The sequence below is a fragment of the Paramisgurnus dabryanus genome, chromosome 5 (assembly GCF_030506205.2).
Source record: "Paramisgurnus dabryanus chromosome 5, PD_genome_1.1, whole genome shotgun sequence".
NCBI classification, from domain to species: Eukaryota; Metazoa; Chordata; class Actinopteri; order Cypriniformes; family Cobitidae; genus Paramisgurnus; species Paramisgurnus dabryanus.
The window spans coordinates 21363881-21389812 of record NC_133341.1 but is presented as its reverse complement, the minus strand read 5'-3'; the positions used below and the strand labels follow the sequence as shown (position 1 = coordinate 21389812).

At 37.1% G+C, this 25932-nt stretch overlaps 1 protein-coding gene across 2 annotated transcripts in view; it reads right to left on the bottom strand.

Moving 5' to 3' along the window:
• The window catches only part of ppp3cca (protein phosphatase 3, catalytic subunit, gamma isozyme, a), a 38737-nt gene that overhangs the window by 3534 nt on the left and 9271 nt on the right, over positions 1-25932 (bottom strand). The window contains exons 3-13 of one of the 2 annotated variants that reach the window (XM_065250285.1): positions 23249-23373; positions 17681-17792; positions 12706-12851; positions 12479-12618; positions 9520-9597; positions 9156-9250; positions 8828-8953; positions 8322-8399; positions 6388-6472; positions 5605-5702; positions 2481-2507 (exon numbers count right to left, since the gene is read on the bottom strand). In XM_065250285.1, the coding sequence (XP_065106357.1) occupies positions 2481-2507; positions 5605-5702; positions 6388-6472; positions 8322-8399; positions 8828-8953; positions 9156-9250; positions 9520-9597; positions 12479-12618; positions 12706-12851; positions 17681-17792; positions 23249-23373 (1110 nt within the window). The remainder of the gene's footprint in view (positions 1-2480; positions 2508-5604; positions 5703-6387; positions 6473-8321; positions 8400-8827; positions 8954-9155; positions 9251-9519; positions 9598-12478; positions 12619-12705; positions 12852-17680; positions 17793-23248; positions 23374-25932) is intronic. The other variant, XM_065250286.1, reaches the window with a different exon arrangement.

The following is a 25932-nucleotide window of genomic DNA, read 5'->3' as shown; positions in this document are numbered from 1 at the left end:
ACTGAAATCTGTATTTCTCCTGTCTCAGCGGCAACTGAGAAAATGATGCATGACCATTCAAAAACATGACTGAGGTTCTAACTATACCAAGCTTAATTCAAATGTGTGAAGTGTTCCTTTAAAACGTTTTGTCCACCAAGATAACCTTAAAAGACAAACACAACTTTTATGATTTTTTACATGTAATACATGTAAATGCATTTACTAGAAATCAAAATCAAACAAATGTAGATGTTATAATACAAAAGTCTATAGAAAAATTGTATGGGATTTTTAGCGAGGGACTCAGTATCCCCCTAACTTCCGGGGTGGCCCTACAAAAATATGTAATCTCTGTGGCACTCTATCTGAATCATATCGGAGTTGTTATTTTCTGTTTTCATTACATAAGCGTCTTAACTATGGTAAAAAAAACATAGTCATAAGTACTTTTATGATGCATGGATGCACTTTGTGGAGCTTCAAAACACTGAACCCCAGCCATTATAAAGAAATACTGAGCCAGGATGTTAGGATGCCAGAAATGTTCAGCTGAAGAAAAGCAAGACACGTTCGTGGATGACACGATGATGATTTATTTTGGGGTTGAGTTATCTTTAACTTTTAATGCTGAGCTCAACAAACTGATTAACTGATCTGAGTATGGGAGGGTTGAAAAACTGTGCTAAGCTTTTTAAACACCATCTATGACAAACAACAAGATCAACAGACCAAATATTTAACAAGAATGTCTTATGGACAAACAGAATGTGACACACAACACCTATAGTCAACCTCATGTCATGTAATTTATCCTGTAAATTATAATTAAATAACAGTTTTACTGCCACAGAAAATACAGGACATCATAAGCAAAACAGGGTCAACACGGAAATACAGAGTACAAGAGGGTGGCAATGAATGTAATAATCAAGTAACTACCACATCAACTCCCACTTTTTTACAGACAGAAGATGAATTAAGTTGCTAAATGTAAATTTAAGAACATTTTCAATGACCTTTAAAATGGTGACACTGGACCACAAAACCATTCATAAGATGCATAGGTATATTCAGTAGTGTTTTTTGGCACAAGCAAAACGGGACATTTTTTATTAAACATGGGGGGGGGGGTCGACACGAACAGTAAAAAAAAATCATCTGCGCCGCCACGAGGTGGTTTTCTATGATTTAATTATGGGAATTGGCAAATTGGCACCCGTGCTTGCTGAGAAGGTGCGTCGCACAGAAGCTGTGTGAGATGGGGAAAGCAGAGCGGGGTGCGGGGGACAGTTCACCTTTGGGTCTCTCCAAAATGGAACGGATGGCTCATAATTGACTGGTTTTGTGGTCCCAGCTTTTGTAGACGCTTTCATCCAAAATGTATGCATTTGGTCTATACATATTTATCTCAGTACGTCTGTTCCCTGGGAATTAAACCCATGACCTTTGTGCTGCTAACACAATGCTCTACCAATTCAGCTACAGGAACAAACTATAAAGAAACTATAAAAAATGCATTATTGTGACCTGTATCAAATTTAATGCACTGATAAATGCCATCATATTTTAACTTCCGTACAGAATGCCACATATATTCATTTATGTTACAAGAAAACAAAGGCCGAAAATGAAACCCATATTCAAACAAATAACATGCAAAAACAGGAAAGCTGATTCTTGCACAACCAGCAGGTTTATTAAGTCCACTGGCATTTTTTTTACAACACCATGCAATTGCCAAGGTGAATCATGACTGGTTCCAGTTGAGAGAGCAAACACAACATACCCATTCAGCCCGAGTAAAAATTAAGTTAAACTTGCTGGATTTTAGTATAATCTATAACAACAAAACTCATTTTAGTATCCATCTTTGAAATCAGGTCAGTGACTTTAGTGTCTTGCTTTGGCACACTTAACATTCTGGGCCAGCGTGTGTCTGTTTGCACAACAGTTCAAAGCCTCGGGCAAGAGTGTTACGCGTGAACAGGAACAGACAGTCTTAGGAGAGCACGGTCATAACAAGATTAGAATCTGAAAATACTCGACAGAGGGAGGTCTTGGCCTCTCCTCCAATGAGATTGCAGCATGGGAATTAGCCAGCTCTAGCCGGGACCCAGGACTAACCAGCAAACCCTTTGTTCAACAGGCAAACGCTAATTAATGAGGTGAAGCAGAGCGGGCACAAGATGCTACGCGATAGCTCATTCCCTTACTGGATGGATGGTTTCAAGTGTCTGCATCCATCAGTTATCATGAAAAATGCTGGTTAGGAATAACTGCAGTTTTTTGCGATACCTTTGTTACGTTGCTTTCAGCTAAATTTTGTTATGATATATAAATAATTGATGGTGGTGCAAGAATACAGATTTTTAAAGACAAGTTCGACACACACGATACATGCTGAAGTAACTACAAATGAACAAGACAACAAGGAAAGATAGCACAGCATATGGGGTCAGGATGTAAAGTATTGCTTTGGCCACAAAAAGTAAGCGTACCTCGACCCTCCTTTGCATCTATGGCAGCTGTTTTAGCAAGCGTAGCAGGAAGTAGCCCAAAATGAATGGAGAGAGAGGTTATAACAGTGTGATTACATTACACCCAAAGCACATTACTCCTACACACAATACAGTAATGCTGTAATATTAGTAGTTAAAAGAATCAAACAGTAAGATATACATTAGGAAGTGCAGAAAATATCAGTGTATGAAATTAAAAAGCAGTATTTGAGTGAATGACTCTTTGCTTATCTCCCATAATGCATTAGAGCTTATGAAAGATGATAGTATTAAAAAAAAATATGTATGTATGTATGTATGTATGTATGTATGTATGTATGTATGTATGTATGTATGTATGTATGTATGTATGTATGTATGTATGTATGTATGTATATATATATATATATATATATATATATATATATATATATATATATATATATACACACACACTAATTTTCACTATATAGCTCATGGCATATTTATAGACTGAAATATCCTATAGTCTGACAGACAGATTCAAAAATCATAAGGCCAAGCCAATAGCTTCCTATCAGCAGTTTCCTCACAGTTCTTCAGGTCTAGCCGGCTTGATGCCCATCCCACACAGACAATGAAGCTAGTCTTTATAAAGGTCACTTAGTTTTCAATATCTTCAAAAACTGACATCCACCCACTGTCTCCTTTGATTTTCCTCTTTGACTCCATCACCCCACAGTGGCCCAAAGTCCTAAAATGCTATTGGCCTTTAATGACCTTAAGTCACCGGCGGTCTCGCCCACTCAGAGAGGACAGCTCAATGTAGTGTGTCATGATGCGGCTCTGATAATCATGATCTGATTGGCTCTCTGATTTTTCATGGCAGGTGGCTAAATCGCCAGGCTTAAAATGAGCATACGGGGAGGAGCTCTGTACACCCCATAGCCAAATAAACAGTTGAAACATTAAAGGTTTCATAGGTGAACTGCAGGATGAAAAAGGCGTAACAGACCAAGAATAACAGGCGCCATTGTGTTGTTGTCCTCATCTTATTAACCCTTGCACAGGTGTACACAGCATCTGTATACTATATGTGTATAATAACAAAAATATCTCTTCTGTGCAACTTATATTTTTCATTTAAATGTATATTCTTTAGCCTGCTCATTACTTAATTACTAGAATGTGTCATGCTGTTGTTTTTGGATGTCTGCATTAAAAAAATCTTTGTGTGTGTCTGTATATTAAGGCCACTTCTAAAGATTCAGTTCTCAGTATATCAGTCAGTCAACCTTATCTCATGAAGAACATGAATGGAATTTGTTTGGGAAAAAAGAAATTTGCATGAGCAGAAATGTAGCCTTTTTTAACTACCCTGTCTTTCATTCATGTTGTTTTAAGGTATTACACAAATTTTTACTGTAAAAAGTGTACTACATTAATTTTTACTGTAAAAATTGTACTACACTAATTTTTACTGAAAAACTGCACTACACTAATTTTTTACTGTAAAAATTGCACTACACAATTTTTTATTGTTATAATTGCACTACACTTTTTTTATGTTTAAAAGTTTAAAATTAATTTTTACTTTAAAAGTTGCACTAAAATAATTTTTTACTTTAAAAATTACACTACACAAATTTTTATTGTGAAAATTGCACTCTAATTTTACTGTGAAAATTGCACTACACTAATTTTTACTTTAAAAACGCACTACACTAATTTTTACTTTAAAAATTGCACTACATTCATTTTTTTTACTTTAAAAATTGCACTACACTAATTTTTACCTTAAAAATTCCACTACACTAATTTTTTACTGTAAAATTGCACTACACTATTTTTTTACTTAAAAAATTGCACTACACTAATTTTTTACTTAAATTATACTACACTAATTTTTACTGTGAAAATTGCACTACACTAATTTTTACTGTGAAAATTGCACTACACTAATTTTTACTGTAAAAATTGCACTACACTAATCTTTTACTGTAAAAATTGCACTACACTAATTTTTTACTTAAATTATACTACACTAATTTTTACTGTGAAAATTGCACTACACTAATTTTTACTGTGAAAATTGCACTACACTAATTTTTACTGTAAAAATTGCACTACACTAATCTTTTACTGTAAAAATTGCACTACACTAATTTTTACTGTGAAAATTGCACTACACTAATTTTTACTGTGAAAATTGCACTACACAAATTTTTACTGTGAAAATTGCACTATACTAATTTTTACTGTGAAAATTGCACTACACTAATTTTACTGTAAAAATTGCACTACACTAATTTTACTGTAAAAATTGCACTACACTAATTTTTACTTTAAAAATGGCACTACACTGATTTTTACTTTAAAAATAGCTTACACTAATCTTTTACTGTAAAAATTGCACTACACTAATCTTTTACTGTAAAAATTGCACTACACTAATTTTTATGTAAAAATTGCACGACACTAATTTTTACTCTAGAAATCACACTACACTAATTTTTACTGTGAAAATTGCACTACACTAATTTTACTGTAAAAATGACCATAACAAGTAATGAGAATTATGGAATTTCTCGATGCATTATGGTAATAATAAGATAATAGTAATATTTAAACTTGCCATATCATAAAAATAATAAAATCTTTATGCATTTCTAAATCCATCCTGACTGTCCTAAAATGGGCTTCATCTTGCAGAATAATACAGTTTATTATTATTTTATTCCTTTTGATTTGGGTGTAAAGTTCCCCAATTTAGTAAAGGGGTAATAGGAATTAGACTTTTTCAGTGATATTATAGTTACTTAAAATTAAATAAAGCACACGGTTGGGTGCAGCCCCCAAAAAAGCTCAGGCGATAGAGATGGAAAGCACTGCCCTCATCGAATTCTGCTGCTACAAGCTCTGATGCGGCTCACACGAGGGATAGAGGTTGATGACATCATTAGACATCTCATTCACTGCTGTCTTGTGCTGGTACTTTCGGCTTTTCTATGAAAGTGATGTGCACAGCGCCGGGTCGTCTATGCCACTGGTTAAGCATGCAGATTGAATGCGAAATGGCTGAAAACGTGCTTCATCATCCTCATGGAGGAACATACTATTGCAGACTACAAACATGCACACTTACCGTTCTGTATAGTCTGCTTGCCTCCAGATAATACTCCTAGTGGTAGCGTTCCAGTTGGGGTGAGCCCTTTTAGAGTCAGAACACTCTCGCTCTCTTCCCTGTGTACACATAAACACATATTTGTAAGCAATAGTTGATGACAGGCCATTGAATTAAACAGAAATTCAATTAATACACTTATACCATGGTTACCACAATCGTTGCTCTGTTGGTTATTTTAAGACATTTAACATGTTAGGTTTGCGTTTATATAATAATCAACACCCATGATACATTCAAAATAAAGCTTTCAACAGGCCCGTGGTATAAACAGTATTAAACTGCATTCTAGGAATTAGGGTGGCATTGCGTGGGGGGCAGGAATTAGGAAATGGTGATTTGAAACTTGTGCTGCGCCAACCTAATCTGAATATTGCTTAGAACACTAGAGACAAAAGACTTTATGATGTCCTCTTTTCCTCCATTATGCATGGCATTGTTCATCTGGAATAATGTCTAATATAATTAGACCGCTATTCCACACGATGACTCACTGATGCCAGCTCATTAATACTAATGGAGGAAATGTGCGTCTGTGTGCGGCATTACAACAAAACTTCACTGTAGGAGAAGCTTTTCATGCCTTACATAAAAACATTTTTACAAAATCTCTTCACAATTACCTATGGCACATCATTATTGTAATGCATTTAGTGCCTGGTTAAACTGTATTGCAGGTGGTTAGAGATTTCAGGTTTGTATTAATGACATCACGGGAAGTGCAGCGACTATCTACTGACTGACCTGAGCACAGAGAAAACTCTGGCCATTTTCCCAATGGCACGGATCTTATTTCTGATCACCTCCTTACGGACAGCTGGAGTTCCACCTGCAACACAAACCCAGCATCACATCACTGTCACCCCTTAGGACCTTTAGCCCACAAACCAGCTGAGAAATAAATTGAAAATGTTAAGATGCTGAGAATCAAGACTCACACAGACACAGAAATAAACACAATATTGTCATGTATTCAATACCGTCATGTATTCTATACCATGTAGTCTAACTACTGAGAATTTTTCAGTTCATCTGTGCAGGAGTATCAAGGGACACCATGAACAGACATCAGACCTCCAGGGAGAGAATCTCAGACAGCCAGATTGACAGCTGGACACTTCTGAGGACCTCAGGATACTTCTCTGTCTACACTTTTTGATGATTACCAGAAACATAAACACTATGCAACCACATTCTAGTTGCTATAAAATACAGGTCACTACAAGAACCAAAAGAAATGTTTAATATATTTAATTTATTCTTTAATATGCTTTGTTTGGTGGCTCTAGGTGCTTCACCTTTTCGGTCTGTAGCCTGTTACCTATGGTTTCGTGTAAAGTTACCATGAACTTGAAATGGTGCACAACATTAGACCTTTTGCCAACATTCGCAATTTTAGTTTTATTGTTGGCTGTCTTTTGCTATATTGTAATCACATATATTTGCATGCTTATGAATAAATAAAAATTAAAAGCCAATATGTCAAATAAATACTACATTGGCATTGGAGTGGTGGGACAACAGTCTATATTAGCTCACTCTGGGTATATTTAGATACATATACAAATATATACACATACATACATACATACATGACCCTGGACCATAAAACCAGTAGTAAAGGTCAATTTTGAGAAACTGAGATTTATACATCATCTAAAAGCTAAGCTTTCCATTAATGTATAGTTTGTCAGACTAAGACAATATTTTACAGAGATAAAACGATTTTAAAATCTGGAACTTGAGAGAAAAACGTTCCAAATCCAAATTAAGTCCTTACCAAAGCATATTAAAGAGCACCTATTGTCCGATTTACGTTTTTACATTTCCTTTGGTGTGTAAGTGTGTATTAGTACATGTTCACGATATGCAAAAAGTGCAAAACCCAAAGCAAATGATGACATGAGTTATCGTCTCCAACATAAATCTCTTTTCTTGGATTAAAACAAACACACGGATTGTAGGCAACAGTTTACTTCCTGGTATAGGTGATGTAGACAAGACCGACATTATCATAATTTCTCCTGCTTTGACTCATAGCCTGCAAGTTAACTCCTGTGAGCATTGCATTGTGAGCAAATCTTTTAAACATGGTAAGGAGCGTCACATTAGCTGACGTCAGAGGTATTCAGGCCAATCACAACGTACAGATTAGCTGGCCAATCAGGGACACAGAGCTTTTCAAATCAATGAGCTTTGTACAAAATCGTTTCAGAAAGACAGGGATATCTGGAGCTACAAAAATGTATGGTATGTGGAAAATAGTTTGTTTTTTGAACCATAAACCACGTAAACACATTGTATTATACAAAAACACAAAATAAAGTAATTTTTATCAATGAAATAGGTGCCCTTTAATGAAAAGGTCTATTTTAGTGCTCTCTACTGGTTTATCGCTGTAATTGCCTTATTGAATGAACTGGGGGAACTTATAAGCTTTTACTGCACATAAAAACATAACTTGAATGGAAAACCCCCAAGAAACAGGTAGCAACGCAAGTTTATAGGCGAGTTTCTGGCCAATTTTTATTGTGATTTTACTGCATCCAAGTTTTGATAAATTTACAGTAGGAAATATACATACACTCACCTAAAGGATCATTACAGGAAATTGAACAGGTGTTCCTAATAATTCTTTAGGTGAGTGTATACAGTTATGCGTTTAGGAAAACACTTACCTTCACACAAGTCATCTCCCTCTGACATGAGTTCATCATCAGAGCAGATGTTTAGCACATTCACCAACATCTCTGTCACTGCAGATACAAAACAACCTCATAATATACACACAACTTACACCAGGCATGCTTCATACTGCCATTTACATTTTAGTCATATTACCATTCTATAAATTACTATTTTAAATGACATGTCATAATTAGTGTGATATCAAGGTGTCAACAGGAATAGCAATGTAACTGTAAAATGAGTGAAGACTTGGGAAATATTTTATAGGTGCCTTTTAGCACACCAGCACAGATCCATGGCTATGATGTTGTGGGTTTGACTTTTTCTATATTCTACCTTCTGAGCAGACAAAGTCAGGCACCACAAACATACTATCATCAACAAGGTCATCTCACCTATACGTAACAGTCAAATACACGCAACTGTCTCTTTGGTAACACCATCATAGTCCATGAACATCACATCCTGCACTTCAGCTCTAATGTTCGACACTTACCTTTCTCTCCCACAAATGGCAGAGACCACGTAAACACGTCCATAAAATTGGGTAACCAGTATGGGTGAGGAGAGCAGTTGAACTGTCTAATGTTCATGACGTTGTTTTCATATTTCAATACCGCCGCTGGAGAGACAAAAGAGGACAGGGACCGTTTAAAGTCATGCACATAAATCATATTTGCTTTTCATAAAACACGATGTTCCACAACTAAGTGAAGTAACCTGATAGGCTGCTATACAGGTTCACAAAAAGACACAACAGATACCACAGAAGCACTGAATTAGGATATTGATTTTTTTTACAGTGTTGATAGATGTAAACATACCTTTGTTGTTATAGACATCTAGGTAATTTGGTGCTGAGAAAATAGTAATTAACGAAGGGAAGCCTGTCGTCTGGCTTTTTCTGTACATTCTGTACCTGAAACAGAAACATTTGTCTATGAAAAGCTTTCAAAGGGGCATTTGGGATGGATCATTACAGTTCTCACTTTTTTGATAAATAGATTGGGACTAAAGACTACTACTTTTCGAAAAGGACTATAGAAGCATTCATATACTCTTTGTTACAGAACAAACTGATATTTAAATAATTAAAAATTAAAGGCTTAGAATAACATGGGTAAATGAACACTGAATGTTGGTATTTAGACTAACTATTCCTTTTAAAAAAGTAGAATAAACACTTACCCCGCATCTTGTGCTTCATGTGCTCGTATTACTGACAACAAGTTATTGTTTGTCAAAAAGTCACAGACTGCTGCATAACTGTAAGACATAAGAAACACCTTGAGGGTCTCGTAATAAAAACCCAAACAGCACAAAAAGTGAGACAGCTACTTTTATTTCTCTCAACAGTTTTCTGACAGTTCACTTGTTATTAATGGGCTTTTGTGACAGCAACCGGGCCAGCATGAGCCAGTGTACTGGAAGGTTCATAATACGGCTTTGTGTGGTTTTCTTCAAGCCCACCCTGCCTCAACACAGTGAATGTTTAAGCAATAAGACCACCACCTGTGCTTAGTTAGCATTCAGTTGGCAAGGTACAAACAAATGGCAGCTGGACAAGCAAACTGTGAATAAACACACTTATATATTCACCCAAACGAAACCAGCTGGGTGACATCGGTCAGGTTATTTCCAGGAGTCAAGTATAATCAGACAGGCTTTTCATACTAGTTAACAGATGTCTGAATGACTCAGTTATATGTTTGGGAGCTAGTACAAAGAGTGTGGTCAAAATAAGCAGCTCTCATGTTTTACATCATTCTAGTCTCATACAGCATTCTAGTGCTCTAGGAACTTAACCTATAAGTGCTGTGGGGAGGTTAAGAAGGTTGATAGGAATTTCACTAAAAATGGTAATAGGTCATATAAAGCAGCTTGAAGGTCACAGTTTTATTTCATCTGCTGATGAATTTCCTGTTCCAATAGGACGTTGAGATCGGACAATTAAAAGAACTAAGATCATGTTTACACAACAATAATATAGTAAAAAAACTGTTTTTGTTTTTGAAAAGCACACGCGACAATGTTGTCAAACAGATCCACGAAAACCACTAAAAATTATGTATTATGCATGGCAGGCCAGTAGTTGCATGTCCATTTATAAAGAACACGTTGTACACGTTAATGCCTAAAGACTTAAACGTAATGCCTTAAAGTGAACATGTAACATGCATCCACAGGGCCGGTTTAAGGCAGGCGACAAAATGTAAAGATAAACTCATAGTAAAACTATGCAAATACAAATGGTTACTGGTATTTATCCAGTGACTAATTTTATTATTATCAAAATATGAAAGCAGGGAAAAGATAAATGTCCATGTATACCTATAGTACATTCGTAACATGAGAATTTGGAATAAATAAAGCTAAATCTGTTGTTCACAGTATGCAGCCCTTCATCTATATTACAAAACCTGATGAGGTCTTTAGAGGAAAAAAAGTTTCCCCTGGTCTTACTGGTGGCACAGCCTGGGCAAAGCCAACCTTAAATGTGATTGCTGCCACCACTGTTGCCCCAACACCACTGAACTGAAGTACTGTCAATCTGATGATGCCTATGTGTCATTGGATGATCATTAATGTAAATTGTGCATTTTCAGTGCTCAACACCATTGGATCAACAGGCTCCGTTAAATGATCAATTAAAAAATTGGTACAACGCATTAGTAAAGGGTCAGTGTTTTCCCATAAAAAACTTTAATAGGCAATTAAAAAAATATTAGTACATCTTTTATTAAACCGCTTTGTTGAATGTAATGCATTTACGATTTGAGTATGTTCATGATTAGTTTTTTTGTTTGTTACAGTTATGTTATACTGTATGACCTTGTTTGGGTGGGGGTGTCACCAATAGGGATTTCGCACATTAGAAAACGGCCCTGTGCATGCACATAATTGGTGACTAGTTGTCTCGCTGCCTTGGTGGCATGAAGACAGCTCTGGGAAACACATTCGGCATCGTAAAGGAATTCTGTTAATCCCATATTTTAAATCTACAATACTAATTCTTGCTAGAAATGCAATTAAAAAATATAAAATATAGCCTAATTTACACTAAATTTGTGTTCCAGGGCTTTCTTGGGTCCAATTAAATTTTTTCAAACTCGACCAGGCTCGACCTTACGTTCCCAGCGCATGCATAGAATTGTGGGACAAGATAATGAAGGTATATCAGGAGACAGGAAGTAAACCAAACATTGGATTCAGACGTGCCTTGATGCCTCCGAATGCATTTTAGATAGGACGCAGCCAATGTCAACATTTTCACAGACTTGTGTTTTTGTAGTTTAAATAGAAACTATAATCGTGCCAATTTCAGAAGTTTGCATTACCAGGACCCCAAAACACAGTTGCCGTGCAAATAAACAGCCAGAACGCATAAAGTTTTCCCGTTTTTGGTTGAAACAATATCATGAACCATGATTCTTTCACTGTGAAAAAAACTGCAGCATGAAGTTAAAACAACTTGGTTTGCAAGTCAATTCAACTTATGGTGGCTGATTTTGGGCTGATGTCCCCCCTTCAGACAATTCTAGCTCTGTCCCGATTATCTTGATGGTTCTACAGATTATTTTATCAGATTTTCCCTTGGCGCATGTTTAATTTTACATCAGAAATCCGGGGGAACCCCGAGGACAAACGCGTGCACGCTCTTGAGATTTTTCACATTTTGAAAATCTTATAAGATGTAAAATATTTTTTGGTGTGTACCCAGCCTTACTATTTTAAGTTATGGCTTGTGAAAAGTTGACATAACTTATAAAACCAAGTTGAAATTGTTAAACTTAATTTTTTAAGTTTAAGTAACAAAATTATATGTTGATTTGACAAAAATGCTGCATAATTTTTACAGTGTTGATACTTGATAGTTAAAGACCATGATACAATATCTGCTGTGGATAGTCAGTACTGTATGTGGTAGGTGGGAGGGATATTCTCGCTCTATAGAACTTTTACTGGTCGAAATAGTAAATGCATTGGATGTGTATATTTGCTAAAACTTCATTCTGTCAGCTAGCGTATTTGAAACCTTATCTATCAGATGTCAAAGATAAGCTATTTTTTGCTTTTGATGTCCGTAACAGCCAGTGTATGCATTTAAACAAATCCAATCCAACTGGGAAAAGCTTGACTCTGGTACCTAAAGAAATAGGAGCAGCCTCTGACTGAGTTGTGGTTAAAGTGCTCTGATGTCTTTTCACTGCCGTAGTCTTCCCCCGGGTCAGCCCAGATCAAATCACACATAGGCCCAAATGCCGGGGGCTCTTTAAACCTGTCTAACTGCACAACACAGCACAGAGGAAAAGAAACAAAAATTAGCAGGGCTGGCTTTCTGATACAATACTTAAATAACAAGCAGATGCCTACCTTTCTAATGTCATCCAAGCAGTTGATTTCTGGTGAGAGACCTCCATGTACACAGAGAAACTGCTGGTTGAGAAGAGCTGCAAGGGGCAAGCAGTCAAAAGCCTCCATGCATGCGTCATAAACTCGCTCTGAATACTTGATTTTACCTGTGGAGGTAAAATAAGTGAGTAAATAATCCCTATAAATTATATGCATAACCTAATTATCATTTATGGGCAGGGCTCTTGTCATCTGTGTACCCACCCAACAGTCCCCACCGCTTTTCAAAACAAAGTGACGCCCAGGAGCAGACAACTTAAACATAAAGCAATCAATGAGTATATCACTCATTTTGTATTGTTTATCAAAGGCTGACCCTGTCATTTGGGCAAACAACTGATGAAACTCAAGCAGTATAAGACATGTTTGAGTAATAACATCATTTTGTTAGGACAAGATGTCTGGGTGATTATGTGCTTTCCACCCAAAAAATGGATAAAACATGGTTCCTAGCTTTCAGTGGGGTAATATTTTTCAAAAAGTACCTCAAATCACATATTGATAACAAATGTATACATATCTGCACCTAAATGCTACGGAGTACCTTTAAATGTGTACTGCCCAAGTGACATCTACATATTGTTTTACATACTGTATACGTTCTTTATGTTAATGTTTTGGGAACGACAAATGGGAAAAGGACTTGTGGACTGTTACTGATCTGTGCGACCGTGAAAACTATACCTCTGATGTAACACCAAACCTTAAGTACACCTAAAGCGACAAAACCTGCCACTAAGCAGACACAAAGGCATTAGGGGACTATTGAATTAAATTCAAATGAGTCTAATTAGTGCTATGCGAATACTTAATTTAGCTGCTGATTAAGCTGATTAATACTTCAGTATCTGGACTAAAGCAGTCTCATTAGTCTTGTCTTCATTTCCACCAAATGCAGCTGGGTTATTCACAAATACCGAATTCTGTGGACAAGGTCTGGTGAAGAGCACTTGGGCTGAATCATCTACCATGAAGCCACCTCCACCTTTGTTATGCAGAGTGCAACATACTCCATGCTATTGTACAGGCCTTAAAGCGAACAATGTTCATCTAAAAACAATGCATTTGTGCCAAAAACAGGCATTTAATCAGAACTTCAAAAGAGCCTTCATTTGAATTCAGTTTGGGTTTAAACAAGATGCAAAGGTGCGTTTGCGCAAAATGGGAATTACAGTAATTACTAGATTGTAACTTGTAAAAAGCGACCAAGTAGTTGTTTAACTCATAATTAATTAATAAAACTCGTAAAATGTTATAAAACTATCGGAGTTCCCACACCTAAGTTAACTTCAAACACAAGGTCCTTTCAAGGACTTTCCAGGTCTAATACACTCTAATGCGGGGACACATTTCAAGTGAGAGCAAGGTTACATTGTGTTACCTTTAAACATACAGTGTTACAGTTCCCTTTTAAGGGAACCCGCGCTGCGTCACTGAGGTGACACTTAGGCGACGCCTCCAAGGGTAAGTGCGTCTAAATGTGTATATCAAATTCAACCAATGATGAGGCTTAACGTCAAAGACAGGGTGACGCGGGAGCCAGGAAGTATATCGCTATCTGAAATATTGCCAAAAACGGCGTTACAGGGACGCAGGAAGAATGCCAAGGGAGATGCAGCGTCTCGTTCCCTTCTCAGGGAACAACAGTTACATACGTAACCCGAGATGTTTTCATTTGTCAAACACAACTATGCAAAAAAACATTTAGGTATAAATCAACATTCGCATACAGAAGATATAAGCATTTAAAGCGAACAGTTTAGCACGTGTGCTTAAAAAGTCTAGAATTTTTATGATATTATCCTACACTACACAGGAATTAATACGGCCTTACATTTTTTCCCTCAGTTACATAAACTTTCAAGGATTTCCAGGACCCGTGGGAACCCTGAACTACATTTTTTGGAGACGTCATATGGTAACATCGGAAATAGTGACTTAGAAGTAGTCATTTCACAACATTTTGCTTCAGTCACTCATATAACTGATTACTGTCGATTTCAGATCATGTAAAAATGTATAACATACACAAAAATGTGAATGCATCAAAATACACTACTAGTCTATGAATAATAATAATATTTTATAATGCAATACAATACAATACATAAAAATAGACAGAACCTATATTTATATACAATATACAGCATCTAAGGCATGAACAATAACAAAGATATTAAGGTATAAGTACTGCCGCTAGTGCTAGCAGCACACAGGCAAATATATATATAGACAAACAGGTAATCCTTCAGTGTTTTCCAAAAAAGGCAGCTCCTGCTATGACATAAAGGGCAGAGAGACATGAGCACTTCAGGTGTCAACAGCTGAAAATAGTTTAGGTTGGTCATGTGATCTAGCGCCGACTTTAATAACCTCCTGACAGATGGGATCCTGGCTCAGTAGACGCAACCAGGTAAACCACATTGGATGAAGACATGTGTACTATTTCGGTATACAAATATCACTTCGTAAAAAAATGATGTTTCTGTGTTTGCAGAAGAACAAACAAAAGACTGAAAATCTAAACAGCTCCTTGAATTTTTATTCAATATCTTGGCTGATCGCGGTGATTTTAATGAGGTTTTAAATAAATAAAATGCTAAAAAATGCTAATGCAAGGCTTCACTATTAAAACACATCATTCTTTCATAAATTACGAGAGGTAATGCTGTATGTAGCTTACAATGGTTCATCAGGTTTACCTCTTTGTGAGACACCACTTCACTGTCCAGCATAACCACTTCACTGTCCAGCATACTAATATCTCACACCTGGACATATTCTGCCAGTGGACATTCACAAGCCTTGCTCTAATAGAGCTGTCTGCTATAGCCTGTTCTCTTAGAGAAAGAAAGTGCTGTTTGATGAAAACAACGCAGGTATAGCATCTTTATATAAAACCATTCAGACCTGTTCCTAATGTTTGTCTGAGAAGATGCCAATGTGACACGAGCCATTTAAACGTGCCAAAGAATCCGCTGAAATAATATATTCAATTGTTCTCTTTATTAAGTGTAAAAATTATCCAGAGGCAGTTTTTATGGACAGCATATCAATTTACAACCTTAGGATTTGCCCCCAGAATGAAATGGTCTATTATTACCTTGTTTGAAAGGATCATGAATAATAATTTTGAGCTCTGATCTGATTGGCTGTTTCTCAGAGCGGCTCTTTTGAGAAGCTCTGTGTGTGTGTAAACAGACCTTATGGTTGAGCCTGTATCAGACATAGATACTAATTTTTTATTTAAGGAATAATAACTCTTTGGAGATTGTTAAATGGACGTTTCTGAGTATGGACCTGCAAAAGGTAACTGTAATTCAATAGTAGAACTTCAGCCTAATTGCTACCATATAGCATTAACTAGCATATAACGCTAACACAGCAGTCAAAACTTTGTTTTAGCATTGTAACAACATTGCACTTAATTTAATGTTGGGGTGTACTTCTTGACTGTAACGTCACAGTCGGTGTTATTATACAGACTGTATTGCTGTGTGTCTGACAATTAACAACAACAAATAATGAGGATTCACAACAGCAGAGCACCATATTGGCCACTAGGGATGGGCACAGGAACTCGATTGCTCGAGTACTCGAACGTGGCATTGATGATCGATCACGAAAACGATGATCATGTGGGTTTATTTATTTTTTTATTGTTGATATGGTGGCATTTGGATGTCTGATTAGCGTTACAATCTGGAGATGCGTGTTTGACGTCATGTCGAGCAACGCAGACCGGCGTATGACATTACCATGCGTGATTCAAAAACAAAACAGAATATAATTCCACGCGACCGCGCCGCAGCAACCAGCCGATCCGCGGCGCGCAATGCGCGGCAGCCCGTCGATCCCGTGAAGCCGGCCACACCTCACATCACTGAGGCACTATGGTTTTAAAGGATCCCTTGATTTTCACGCTTCAATATTTGATTGACAAGACAGCTGGCTCGATGGTTGCTTAGCAATATAAAAAGCCGCTTCGCACTGCTCTTTTTTAAAAAAAGGCAGTGCGTCAAAGCGTTTAAAACGCGGTTGGTGTGATTAGCCCCTTAAACGTTCTTTTTTTAGATAACTTAGTTGAAGTCTAGCATTTTATGTAGATAGATGCACACTGTACATTTATGTTGTATAAAGGCTTAATATTATGTAGAGTGCGTCATATAGAAAGCACTTCGGTTTGTGTTTATTATCCCTTTAGTTTCACTTCATCACGCAGCTTTTGCTGTTAGAGGTTTCTGTAAAAACATTTATTTCATTAATTCATCAATCTAGTATGTGTTCATTGTTCTGTCATAAAACTTAATTTTGAAGAAACTATTTGAGTGTTTTTAATAAAAATATTTTCACCATGTCGTGTACGCCCCGTCCCTTTGATTGCCCCGCCCCCAGTTAATCGAGTACTCGTTCTTCAGACCTATGGATTAATCTAAATAAAAAAATGACATAAATGCACATCCCTATTGGCCACAACTACACTGTAACACAGATGTGGTTGTAGCCATATGTAAAGTAATAACAGGACAGCTTGAATTTGTGTAAATACAAACCTTTCTGCATTTTTACATTTTTTAAATAAACATAATTTAGTTTGATTAATAATCAATTTACACTGTGAGGACCACTGTCTGCCTTTTACTATCCTTGTGGAGACATTGTCCCCTACAAGTGTATAAACACCTTTACACACACACACACACACACACACACACACACACACACACACACACACACACACACACACACACACAAAATGTAATTTTGTTCTATTTTCAAAGTAAATGAAAGTGGTAGCTGGTGACAGTAATGGCAAAGTGCAGCTTTTCACACATCAAAGAGAGAACTTTAGTAGAAGCTGATGAAAAGGCTGATGGATATTTTGAGACAACACATCACTCAGCACTCATTGACAGTTGATTCTCATAGCACTCACATTCCTGCTTGAAGGTGAAGTATTCTGTAAGGTGCCGACACTCATGGTTGCCTCTGAGGAGAAAGAGAGTGTTGGGGTGATTGATCTTCAGTGTCCACAGGAACAGCACACACTAGACAGAGATACAGAGAGATTTAGGGTGTACTCGCATAATTCATACAGTAACATACCAGAGTACCCGAGTGTGTTATGCTTTAGTGTATCCTGGTATGCTTTGCAGAGGTGGCCTCTGGCATGTTCGCTTTCGTGACGAAATGTTCAGCTGTCACTGTAAAACATTCTGATGCACGCAGCATCAATACATGCAGCCACATATCACAGAGTCCAAAATGACCCCTCATCATTCCCACTGCGTGGACAGATCAGATCATTAATAAAAGCATGCTTTAATGCTTTAATGTCATACGGCAATCGATCTGTGCAGCATGATTTCGAACACACCTAATAAGCCATAAAGAATTATGATGAGCTCCATCGTGCATATCTTCCAGTTTTCTTCAAAGCAATCGCCTCTTTTATTGATGTAAATGTACTCAGGTCTGGATCATAAAGTGTATTGTGAGCACAGACCAGCGGGAAAGTAGGGACAATCACACTCGGGTCCGGTTAAGTATGAGCGCGCCCCTACTAATAATGTCAACCAGCAAGCAATGAGAGTAATGTGGCATGATCTTCTAAATTTTCCCTTTTTTCAGTACAAAAGTTATCTTTAAGCAAGGCGGGACAGGTGAAGCTGAGGTGGCTGGTTGCTGAAACTATGCCCGCCTAGCTCAATTCTAGTGACAGCAGTGGCAGTTCACCCGTCACTCAAGTGGCCACGCCCTTAATTATGCAGAACTTTAAGGCTTAACAATTTAAACGGATGAGTAACAAAAAAATTCACCCCCCTCACAGTTATCATGAAGGGCAAAATTAGCTATATAGACAAAAAAACTTTTTGTACCAGGCTGTAAACATATTTGGGCATTTTAACATGGATGTCCATGGGAATTTAATTCCTTTTGGAGCCATGTTGGCGTCATCAGAGAGATCGAAAGGTTGCCCTTTGGTTCTGTCCAATACTGACGCAATCCTGGGTAAAAACAACCCAGTATTTTTTTGAGTTATACTGTAAAATCTGATATCATCTTGCTTTCAAAGTAATCTATTTTGGCAACAAAAATGCAGGCTACATTTTGGGTCCTGTAAATGGCCCCCATTGGGTTTCCACTATTTTTAGACACCTTTTGCAATTGCTAGTTCATTTTAAATTATGCCGCAGTGACATATGAATTTTTGAAATGACAAATATTGCATAGATACTGTTAATAAGGACATAATAGCTGAAGGCCTAATACTGTAATTATTCATAAAATACAAAACGTTTAAAAACAATTTTTGATAGTGTTTTAGATGCAAGACACGTCAAATTGGCAAACATATTTCATATCAGTTCCTCATTTACAAGCAACACAACCGATGCGGTTTCAACATTCAGTGCTCGACAGATGGCCGCTGGATGCACGAGGGAATGCAAAAGTGGGAGTGAATTGGTCTTATGACAATTATTTCAAATAATACATTATTATAATTAGTGGTCTGTTTGGTTAATTTATACATCTAAAATCCGCACACAAATAAAGAATGTATTTGGCTGCAGATGACACAAACGCTGGCAATATGCAGAGCGTACAGGGTGCCTGATCTTCTGTACATTACAGTGTGTGTGAGCTCACATGCGCTCGTTTCAGCCTCATTACAACCCATTTATCCTAACCCCCCCCCCCCCCTTTTTTCATTTGCATGCAAAATCTCAGACACCACTCAACGTGTGGAGATCGGGACACCAAGGTAACCAAGGACGACAGGTGTGCATTTAAATGGCATGTGAAATAATAGACGTGTAGGTGGGCAGCGAGCGGGCGCTGGGATGCGACAGCTCAGAGATCCGCGACCGGAGCCTACGCAAAAGAAATAATGAACAGAAAATTACAGGTAATAGTGGCCATAAGAGGAGCTTCTGAACAAAGGCTATTACATCTGAATGGCAGATGGCACAGTGAGAAAGAGAGACTATGAGAGAGAATGAGAGACGCAGAGATTGAGAGAATAGGAGAGAATAAGAGACAGAGAGATAAAATTAGAGAGAGAAACTGAGAGAATAAGAGAATAAGAGAAAGAAACATATATTGAGAAAAAAAACATAAAATAAGATATTGTAAGCACACACAATCATGCCAATAAAGTAATGAATTAAATTGAATTGAGTAAGAGACAGAGAGATAGAATGAGATAGATAATAGATAATATACAACTAGCATAATGAGAAAATAAAATTGAAGAGAGATTCAAATGATGTAGAATGAGAGACAGAATAAGAGAATGAGAGAGTGGATGTGAGAGAAATAACAAAACACAAAGACAGAATAAGAGAATATGAGAAAGAGAATAAAAACAGACAGACAGATGGATCAATAAAAAGTTTACATGGTAGTTCAGAGTATTGCCTGGTTAAATGAGTGGTACATTTCTCTTGCTCACTCGTTCTCATTCATGAAGAGCGAAGACAATAGGGCAGACATTGTGATGGTAGAGCCGCTCACACTAAGACCTTTAACTCGTATGTGAGTGTGTTAGTGTGCAGTGGATGGTCATGGTGGTGGGAGACTACGGATGCATTAATAATACACTCCCTTTATCAAAGAGAAATAGACCAACATAATGGAAGAGACACGATGACAGGCTAAATGAATATATATATATGAATATATATACACACACATGCAATTTCTTTCATTAGAATACTTTTGAAATGGATTTCCTGAAGAAAAAGCCAATACAAGCCTATAATAGATGGAAATTCCTACAATACCATTTATAAACCATCTCAAGGTAAAGCTGCTTGATAAAATGCCAAAAGTACTTTTCTTGGCAAATTCTTACCATTGTCAATGTTTCAAACAAAATAAACCCTTCACAATATGATGACATATTTGGTCATAAATATATTAATGTTGAGGTTTTGAATTGGGATGGTCGCCGAAATACCAAACTCGATACAGAATAACACAAAAAATCATTAAAAGAAGCATTGAGATGACATCGCCACATGACACATAACTCCAGGGGAACCGTAAACACGACATCATCCGTGCAAATACAGTGAAAGTAGCAAATGTAAATAATGAGGTGACAATTCGTGTTTTTCATTCGTCCATGCATGCTGGGAAACAGATTCCAGCAGCACAGATACAACAAAACAGCCTACATAGCAAATATTTGTATGATTTGTTTGTTTTCTGATTAGCCAGGGTTCCAAAATACCAAACGTCAAATACCCTGACTTTCCCCAATCTAATCTACTTATCCGTGTATATATACATATATATTATGTTTTAATCCCTATAAAATTGTGAAAATCATACCTGTTATATAATATATCATCTATAGAATCAGCTTTGACTGGATCCCAAGAGGACTTCATCCCCCTAGGACTTTTCGCCCACAGGGGCTTTTTATACATTGACATTGGCTTAACTTAGCACCCTCTTACATATGTTACATTATTACTCAATCACTAGTATGGTTAATCTTAACCACTGTATTCTGCTGCTTATGTTCTATGATTTTCCAGTGTTTTTTTCTTGCAGCTATGAATGTAAAGCTGCTTTGAAACAATTAAACAATTGTGAAAAGCGCTATATAAATAAAACTGAATTGAACTTTCACTGACTAAAAAGCAGAATTTTCATGACTTATGATTGAGATTCGTAATAATGTAGTGTTGACCGTGAGGTTATAAAAAAAACTTAGCCTAAATGCGTAAATTAAATAAATAATGCCAAGAAACGGCTGTTAAGATTGTAGTGTCACTTGAAATCAGTAGAGGCTTGGACCCGGAAACCGCATTCCTTACGTCACAACTTAACAAGCGGGTTACATTTCGATACAGCAAATGCCTATAGCGACAAACAAAATCCCAGATTTTCCATGACTTGGACAAACAATGTCTGGAATAGACCTTTTAACTCTTTCCCCGCCAGCGCTTTTTAAAAAAGTTGCCAGTCAGCACTAGAATTTTTTATTTCCAAAAAAATTGTATGCCTTTCAGAAAATCTTTTCAAAGAAAATAAAAAAATATATATTTTTTAAATATATAAACATACAATATATAAATTGAAAGAACAGACCCTCTGCTTTCAAAAAAAAAAAAAAAACATTTCATCCTACCTTTATTGGTTCTCTTTTTATCACCTCTCAAATATGGGTAGGTTTCTTCAAAAACACCAAATTTTGAGCAAAAAGCTGAGATCATTCAATTTTTGTGAAGGATTTTTGATAGAGATCAGATTCAGAGCGAACATACAGCTGTTTGCCCTAGGACGTTACTTCCATGTTTTATAAGTTGCGGAAGATAATAATAATAGCTGTATTACGGATTGCCGGAATTACTCGTCATTGGCAGGGAAGCGTTTTCTCTTAATTGAACAGTTTACTCGTCAATGGCGGGGAAAGAGTTCAAATTCCATGATATTCCAAAAAAATTAATGACCTGTGAGATCCCTGAAAAGTATGTGTCAAACATTTACATTCATGCATTTGGCAGACGCTTTTATCCAAAGCGACTTACAGTGCATTATAAGGTATACATTTTATCAGTATGTGTGTCCCTGGGATCAAACCCATTACCTTTGCACTGCTAACAATGCTCTGCCAACTGAGCTACAGGAAAACTTAAAATGTTGTCAAAGGGTTGTTGACGCCTGCTATATACGCAGTAAGACAAAAATAACATTAAGACAATGCTAAATAAAGATGTCCAGCTAATAAACTCCTCACAGGATCAAAGCGCACCACGTCAGTAATTCAGCGGAGATGTACGACAAGTAAAACGGTCCATGCCTTAATGCTCGGTGACTCAGCTATTATAAAAGGGTACCGTGTCTGACAGCTTATCAAATAGCACCGCTCAGAAAACTCCCCCTGAGACTCTTTCAAATGAGACGCAGAGAAAGGACTTTTAACCATACGGCTTAACAAAGTCTCTTGAAAACGTTTGCTCTCAAATCCATGGCTTTTTCCCTTTTGCATGGACAGAATATGCATACCCCGCGCCAATGGTTCACCAAAAAGCAAGCAAACACAATGGAGGCTTGAGGTGAGTGTGGAACTTGCAAAATGAGCCTTTTTTACATTGTAGATCTACATCTGTAGATGTTCTGCTGATTCTATTCTATTGGAAAAAAATTCAAACGTATTTAAAATAAAAAACATTAAATCAGGGTTCTACGTATCTAAAAGCATCATCCTATTACCCAAAATGTGCAAAAAATAAAGACAAAAAACCCTAGGAGAGGGCATGTGTTGAATTTGATAAGTGTTTTGAATCTGTAGGTGTTCCTGCAGCTCAATTCGTACAGCATTGCGTTAGCAAAGCAAGTGTTGTGCGTTTGATCCCATGGAACATATATACTGATAAAAATGTGTGCTTCAAATACCTTTGCATTTACACATTTGACAAGCAGTTGATTTTATCCAATGTAAATCAAACATTCTAGCTTTCTGCAAAGATCAGCAAGATGCACTCACCTCAATACTGAAGTACCCTCTGTCCACGTAGTCGCCAAGGAAAAGATAGCGTGTGTTGTCAGGTGAGCCACCAACTTCGAAGAGCTTCATGAGGTCAAAGAATTGCCCGTGGACATCACCACACACTAAAGTGAAAGATATCAAAACAAAAGTATATTATGGTCAGTGAGATTTATATGTAGCGCCTGCAACTGAGAGAGCATTTAATGTAAGGACATATTTATTTATTTAACAAAATCACCACAAGTCTGCTAATGTGCATGTTGCTGTATGCAATGCATACAGGCATGATTTGCAATAATAACTAAATCATTTTAATACTTTTAAGGGTTATGTATCCTCAAAGTTTTAGCAAAGAGATTGGCACATAAATGTGATCTTGCACCACAAAATCACACAAAAAGGGTCAATTTTGGAGAATTTTACATCATCTGAAAGTGAATATATATGCTTTCCATTGATAGGATAGGACAATATTTAGCTTTTTGAAAATGTGAGGGTGGAAAAACCTCTAAATTGCCTTTAAAGCTGTCCAAATATGGTCCTTAACAACACATTTTACAATTGATTAAAAAATTATATATTTATGGTAGGAAATGTACAAAATATCTTCATGAAACATGATTTTTACTTAATATCCTTATGAATTTTTTGACATTAAAAAATCATCAATTTTGACCCATAATATTGTTGGCTATTGCTACAAATATATCCGTGCTACCTATAACTTGTTTTGTGGTTCACAAATGTTAGTGATTGTGTGTGCTCTAAAGTGTAAATGATGATCAGTGTTCAGCAAGAATGTGAAACATATATTTTTTTTACATAATTTGCAGATGTTAAAATATTTGTTTAAGCTCAAATTGATTATAACTTAATGCATTATCGTATCATATTTTATTTAGCAAGCCCCCTTCCATATCAAGCAGCCCTAGTTGTCTGGGTTAAAAATTGCTATAGATGAAGCTTAGAGAACTGGGCTGAGACCAAGCATTTCACTTAAATCTATTCTACCTGCATCATCTAGCCAGCAACGGCCACATGTACAAGACTGCTCCGTCACTTAGCAACACCGACACTATATCTGAAAATACAGAGCCTGGATCCATTTATAAAACAGAATGTATCTACAGCCAGAAGGGTTTGTGACATCTATTAATTCTTGCTCACAGGCGTGATATCTTTGGAGGACAGATGAGCTCTGATAAAGGACAATTCATCTACCTCAAACAATACTGTGACACAAAGCACACAATGCCGCCGACAATTAAACCTTGAAGCATGACATCTTCATTCTCATAAATGAGAAAGTGGTTTGTCACTGATAAGGTCCTAACCAATTCAAGATTACTCGGACGTAACACAGACAGTATAATAATTATTCTGCTGTGCAATCTGTACATTTCCCTGATATGATTTTCAATCACTCTCATTAATACATTTGTCAAACAAAAGAGGCAAAAGCCAAAGAGTAAACATTTCCTATCATGCAATTTCTCTCCAGTGACCAATGAAGCTTCACTGACCATTCTGGTGCAGCATCTGTGCTCCACTGATCCGCAGTGTCTGTCAGTAAAAACTAACAGCAGGCCGCGTTTCATTCTGCTCCCTTGTTCCCTATGCTGTCAATCGCTTTTGTGTAAACAAAATTTCACCACTGACAAGGGACTTGATCCTATAAACACACTGATGACACGATTACCATGTGACGCAATGAAAACAAAGCTAGTGAGAAACCAATGCTCACTAACTTTTTGCAGTGCATTCTGGGGATTTCCATTCAACAGCACTGTAGTGCTAGCCTAGAAATCTAGACGCACCCTAGCGGCCGCAAAATATATTTGCTGCCAGGGTTTAGTCTAGGCACTCACAATACACTTAACAGCTCCAAAAACCAAAATTTGGTCAGGCCAATCACATCGTGTGTAGCGTCTGTGGGGCGGGCTTAACATGATGACGACAGAGCTGCAACGGTTCCTACTTGAAAACAAAGAATGGCTGCTGCTGCTGGCGAACAGCTTTCTTTTGAAGCGGCTTTGGCCGCGACTCTGGAGGACTTAGACTTATGTTTTTCTTTGAGAGAAGAGCAAATAACCCTACTGAAGTCCTTTTTAAGCAAGAAAGATGTGTTTGGAGTTTTGTCGACTGGTTACGGTAACTACGTCACCTTCTTCGTTGCTCTGATTGGTCATAGCGCTATCCTATTGCGTGCAGAGGCATTTTGAGGGACAACCTTATATCCCGCCCCTTGCATTGAGCCGTTTGTGTGAAGAGTTGCCAGACCTTACATCTTGATGTAGGTCTGGCTAACCAGGCTACTGTAGTGCAATGAAACAAACAGTCCTAAAATTGCAGACTTGCTGACCGGTCAGACATTTAACCATTTCCCCGCCATTGACGAGTTAACTTGTCAATTAAGAGAAAACGCTTCCCTGCCAATGATAAGTTTTTCCTATTATCAACCAGGTGGCGCGCTTACCTAACTTATAAAACCCAAAAGTATTCCCTTAAAGGATTAGTCCATTTTCTTAAAAGAAAATCCAGATAATTTACTCACCACCATGTCATCCAAAATGTTGATGTCTTTCTTTGTTCAGTCGAGAAGAAATTATGTTTTTTGAGGAAAACATTGCAGGATTTTTCTCATTTTAATGGACTTTAATAGAGCCCAACATTTAATACTT